This window comes from Miscanthus floridulus, chromosome 1 (assembly GCF_019320115.1).
Source record: "Miscanthus floridulus cultivar M001 chromosome 1, ASM1932011v1, whole genome shotgun sequence".
NCBI classification, from domain to species: domain Eukaryota; kingdom Viridiplantae; phylum Streptophyta; class Magnoliopsida; order Poales; family Poaceae; genus Miscanthus; species Miscanthus floridulus.
In genome coordinates, this window is record NC_089580.1 from 26,319,209 (window position 1) to 26,325,269 (window position 6,061).

The window sequence follows — 6,061 nt, forward strand, 5'->3', positions numbered from 1 at the left end:
GAGCTGCTTTGGTGGCGAAGAAAGCCGACGGTGCAACACTCCGGGTCTTAATGGCCCGAGAGCTCGGCCCTTCAAAATTTGCGCACAGGACAGAGCTACAGGCTGCTATGAGGAGCGGGAAGGGTTATTGGCTGCCCAACGGAGCTGCGGGCCAGACCAATTGGACCAGGGTGCAACCGCATCGGCGAATTGGAAAGAAATGTGACGGCGGCAAGGGGACAGCGGAGACAAAGGAACACCCGGCGCGGCATGGCTCATTTGCGGTCGTCAACGCAAGGTACCGCCATGCTTGGCCATGGGGAACCCCAGGGCGTGCTCCTGACAGCTGTCCGCACGGCCGCTGCAGCAAACGACGAGCCCTGGCATGGCATGTCTGCGGACGGCACTAGGCAAGGACACGGCGGGCGCGACGCCGAGGCGACAGTGCAGTGGCAGTCTTCTATGCGCAAGCGGCCAAGGGGTCAACTGAGCGGTGCCGAGCGCAGCCGCTAGCGATGCGGACGTGGGACCCCACTCGACCACGGCCACAGCGGGCAGGGCAAGGTGCAGGCAGGGCATGGCCGGCGGTCTGGATGCCACGCGTCGGTTGGCGAGGCGAGCAGCAGTGAGGCAGAGCGCGCAGGCGGGCAGCAGCGAGGCAGATGGTCAGGACACGTGGGGCATGCGCGTGAACGGCGCCGCGAGCGCAGCCGAGCGTGGTAGTGGCTCAGGCCCGCGTGGCACAGCGCGCTGGCAAGCCAACCGGGTGGTGATCGTGCCCAGAGCCCAGCCAGGTGACGTGCACGCTTTTAAAGCAGCTAGAAATTGCGTACGCCATGTTCCAAACACTAATTTAATTTCTCGATGCGAATAGGAGTACACCTAACCATCACCATCAGTCGCGACATTGTTCTACTTCCTAGGTCAATTGTTCTATAACTAATGCCGAAGATGGCCTCGTCGACCACTTCAAAGACTTACGCGGAGAACGTCGATCTAAAAGGTTTCGCGACGAACCCCAAACCCGATCCCCAAGACGTACTCACTAGCCCTCCATGTCACCAACCACAACTTTTTATCGCCATTCACAAAAACATTTATAACATTTTGTGTTAACAAAATTTTGATTCAGGTAATAAACACGTTATGTGACATGAAACATAACCTTTTTCTTTTCGTTTCATAAAAATGTTTCCAAGCCAAACATGGATTATAAAGCCTATCATACACCAATGCACATAAATTAGATGCTTACGAATTATTTCAGCAAAATGTTACAATGTAACACCAGGGTGTTACATAGAGGAGGCTACCTTTCCCAAAGGCAGCCAAGTATCGCGCGAAGGACACTCTCGAGCTCATCCACGGCGACCTCTGCGGGCTGATCACACTTGCTACAAACGGTGGTCGGTGATACATCCTCCTGCTCATGGATGATTACAGTTGCTACATGTGGCTGCAACTCTTGACGAGCAAGGATGAAGCGGCGGTGGCAATCAAGAAGTTCAAGATGTGCATGGAGGCCGAGAGCGGCGGCGGCGATCAAGAGGTCGAGAGCGGCAAACAGCTCCGTGTGCTGAGGATTTATCATGGCGGTGAATTCACTTTGGTGGAGTTCGCTGCGTAGTGCGTGGATCAGGGTTTGGAGCAACACCACACCATGCCGTACTCGCCACAATAGAATGGCGTGGTGGAGCGATGGAACCAGACGGTGGTCGGTATGGCCCGATCCATGATGAAGGACAAAGGCATGCCAGCAAGGTTCTGGGGGGAGGCGGTGACCATGGCGGTGTTCATCCTTAACCGCGCTCCGACCAAGGCCCTGACGGGCAAGACGTCGTTCGAAGCTTGGTATGGGCTCAAGCCGAGTAGGTCCATCCTCTGAACATTCAGCTGCATCGGCCATGTCAGGAAGACAAAGTTGAACCTCACTAAGCTGGAGGATAGGAGCACACCGATGGTGTTTTTGGGCTACGCAAAGGGTAGCAAGGCGTATCGGCTCTACAACCCACACGGAGACAAGGTGCTTGTCTCGTGCGATGTCATGTTCGACGAGGAGGTGGCTTGGGACTGGAGCAGTTCGAGCATAGGGGAAGCTGGTAGCTTCACTAGCACCTTCGTCGTCGAGCACCTGGTCATCCACGGTGGTGGAGACACTAGGGAAGAGGTGCCGAGCACTTTGGGAGGAGCGCCGAGCACTCCAGCGGTAGAGTCGAACACTCCTGAGGCAGTGCCGAGCACTTCGGGAGGGATGTCAAGCACTCCTAGAGGGATGTCGAGCACGCTAGGAGTGGTGCCGGGAGGTTCTGCAGTGGTGGCAACCACTCCAGGACAGATGTCGAGCATCCCGTGGCGGAGCCAAGATGTCTTGTAGTGGTGCCGACCACTCTAAGACTGAGGCTAGGCACTCCTACAGTGTGGTCGAACACTATAGGAGTTATGATGAGAAGTCCAGAAGTAGTGTCGAGCACTGAACCCGGGGTGCCGAGCACTTCAGGTAATGTACCAAGCACTCTGACAGAACAGGGAACTCCATCAATGCTGATCGAGTTCGTCTCACCTCCAAGTGACATCACTGAGTTCGTGGATGCCTTCCATGAAGGTGAGGAGGTGCAGTTCCACAGGCTGGACGATATCGTCAGTGGCACAGGGCCCTTAGGACTGGCTGCTCAGCTGCTCAAAGACGCAGAGCTGCTGCTAGTCAGTGCAGAGGAACCACCCACGTTCACGCTGGTTGAGCGAGACGAAAACTGGCAATGGGTGATGCTGGAGGAGATGAAGGCGATCGAGGAAAATGAGACATGGTAGCTCATCGATCCACCTCCAAGATGTCGTTCGATCAGCCTAAAGTGGGTGTACAAGGTCAAACGGGATGAGCTCAGCACCATTGTCAAGCAAAAGGTGCGCCTCGTCGCCCGAGGCTTTGTTCAGCGTGAGGGCATAGACTTCGAGGAGGTCTTCGCGCCAGTAGCGCGCATAGAGTCGGTCCGTTTGCTACTTGCTTTCGCATCAGCAAAGGACTGGCGCAACCATCACTTGGACATTAAATCAGCCTTCCTCAATGGCGAGCTGGCGGAGACGGTCTTCGTAAGGCAACCTCTAGGTTTCACCGTCAAGGGAGACGAGCACAGGGTGCTCCGACTATGCAAGACGCTCTATGGGCTGCGGCAGGCCCCCCGAGCATGGAATGCCAAGCTTGATGCCACGCTGTGCGAGCTTGGGTTCTAGAGGTGCGCAACCGAGCACGCGCTCTACATGTGGCGACAGGGGAAGGAGGAGCTCGTCGTTGACGTATATATGGATGACTTAATCGTCACCAACGTGCGCACAGAGGACATCAACAGCTTCAAGCGCGAGATGGCGGCTTATTTTCGAATGAGCGATCTCGGCGCACTTTCCTACTACCTCAGCATCGAGGTGAGACAGGGGAAGGAGGAACTCATGCTCGGTCAGAGCGCGTATGCCTCTAAGCTGTTGGAGCAGAGCGGCGTGGCTAAGTACAAGCCATGTGTGACTCCGATGGAGGAGCGGCTGAAGCTGACAAAGGCCAGCACCGTGACGAAGGTGGATGCGATACTCTACCGGAGCATCGTCGGCGGTATGTGCTACCTAATCTATACAAGGTCGGACATTGTGTTCGCCGTGGGCTACGTCAGTCGCTTCATGGAGGATCCCAGAGATGATCACTGGGCTACGGTGAAGTGGCTACTGCGCTACGTCAAGGGGACGGTAGATCATGGGATCATCTTCCTAAAGACCAGTGGGAGTAGGCTGCAGCTCACTATGTTCAGCGATGCAGACATGGAGGGGGACATCGACGGGCGACGGAACACCTCTGGCCTGCTCGTCTTTCTCGGGTCGGCCCCAATTTCATGGTTGTCGCTGAAACAGAAGGTGGTGGCGCTATCTACGTGCGAGGCAGAGTACGTAGCGACGGCCACAGCGGCTTGCCAAGTTGTGTGGCTACGCCGGCTGCTGGGCAAGCTGACCGACGTGGAAGCTCATCCACCAGCACTGATCTTAGACAACCAGCCCACCATCGCCCTCGCAAAGAATTCGGTTCTGCACGACCGGAGTAAACACATTGACGTGAAGTTCCACTTTCTCAGGGACTGTGTCGATGGAGGGCAGATCGTCATCGAATTTATCGAAACTGGTCGGCAACTCGCGAACGTCCTCACCAAGCCGCTCGGACGTCTTCGACTCACGGAGCTGAAGGAGATGATCAGCATAGAGGGGTATAAGGGTTAGCAGTAGGATTAGGGGAAAATTGTTAGATAATCTACTGCTACCTCGTGTGAACTAAGCAAGGAAAGGCGGCGTCGAAAGGCCGCCTGCTGTGATACTGTAGCCGCTGCAGGTGCAGGCGCCGCACGGCTCACCTGTAGCACTGTAGGCACATTTAGAGGCCGGCGCAGAGTCAGACCTGTATGTTATCTGGTCACTGTTGCAGCAGGACAGCTGTACTGGGACTAGATGAATAGAGTTGTATAAATAGACTACCACGGCAACTCAGTAAAGAGAGTTTAGATTTGCCATCTCACAGACAGGGCTTCGACCAACGCTGGTGTCTTGTATTGTGTGTGCATGCTTTGTTCTTCCTTATTCTTCTAGCTCCGGCCAGTGTGTGGGGACGAACAACGCTTGTTCGTGGTCGGCGTGGCTAGTGAGTACTCGACAAGATTGATGAGTGGTTCACTCACCTGAGCTGGTGATCCTCAGTCTGTTCGATTGGCTAGTTCGTATCGTTGCTGGTTTGTGAAGAAATACTGTTGGCTGGTTTGTATGAGAGAAAAATACTATTCTAACTAAAAATTTATGATCGATTAGATAAGCAACAGCCAAACAAACGTGCTTGGGCCAACAGGGCCTGCGGAAAGCGAGACCACTGAGAAGAAGTCAGGAACAAAGAAAATCAAGAGGAAGCCGTATTTGTGCGCATAGAGTAGACGAGACCAGAAAAAAAAGGCGACGGCGGGCCTGCATGATTAGTTTGCGTTTCGCCGGTCCCGGTATGTAGGGATGGAGAGTCGATCGGAGAGCCATGCCGGACCCGGGCCAAGGAGCGGGAGCGGGCGGCCTCGCGTGCCCAATTTCGGCCGTAGCCCGATGAGACAGCCACAGAGGCACAGAGAGCACGGCCGCGTCGGCGTCCGCCCGTACGTGTTCATCCATCCATCAATCCAACGTTCATCGCTGCGGCTCTTCATCTCCATCGGTCCGTCGTCCGTCCACGCCGTCCCGGCTGGCCACTGGCCACTGCAGCGCACGCGCGACAGCGAGGGCCTTGCCGTGCTTCCCGTTCCCTCCCGGCCCCTGTGCCTTCGGTGGCCGCACCGTGCTCGGCGCCACCGCGAGATCGAAACGTGGCGTCGTGGCAGGAGGATGCATCGGAATTGGCTCCGGAGAGGCGCTGCGCGCCAGTGGCTAGTGGCCACTGGACACGCCCCACTGTCCCAGTCCCAGTCCCACTTGGCACTTGGCAAGGACACACTGAGCCACTGACCCACAGGAAGAAAAAAAAAGTTATTCGTATCAGCTCAAACGTGCTGACTGCTGTAACGCCGAATCCTGCTTGTTCGGAAGGCCGTATCGTATCGTGGATTATTTACTGCTGGCTAGTTTGGTGTGAGAGAAAAACATTGTTTCCGACTAGAAATTTACGATCGTTTACGAGGCAAGCGAACAGGCTTGGCCGATACCGTGACTCATAGATTATTGTTGTGCAGTTTCTTGTATTTGTATTTGCAGTTCACACTTTCTTGTATTGTATTTGCAGTTTGAAATTTCGGCGTGTTTTCAAAAGTCACAACGACGTTTTCACAATTCGGTTGAAAAAAACTTATAGAGACTTGAGCCGGCATAGATAAAATGTTATTTGCCCGCGCGAATAAGACCTTTCATAGCAGTGCACGCGATAGTGTTTCTGGTTTAGCATTGGCTGCACGCCTTCTTTATTTCCTTTATTAATTTCGGCTATGTTTTTTTGTGCGTATACGGGTATGTGGATTATTGCCTACAAACTACTCTGAAATTAATACTTACACCATTATAAATTATAAGATATTTTAATTTTTCTAGA

At 54.3% G+C, this 6,061-nt stretch overlaps 1 protein-coding gene across 1 annotated transcript; it reads left to right on the forward strand.

Moving 5' to 3' along the window:
* Window positions 1-3,234: 3,234 nt before the first annotated feature.
* On the forward strand, window positions 3,235-5,763 carry LOC136453512 (uncharacterized mitochondrial protein AtMg00810-like). The gene is made up of 2 exons (XM_066454076.1): window positions 3,235-3,577; window positions 5,759-5,763. The coding sequence occupies exons 1-2, from the start codon at window positions 3,235-3,237 to the stop codon at window positions 5,761-5,763; spliced, it is 348 nt and encodes a 115-aa protein (XP_066310173.1).
* Window positions 5,764-6,061: the final 298 nt, after the last annotated feature.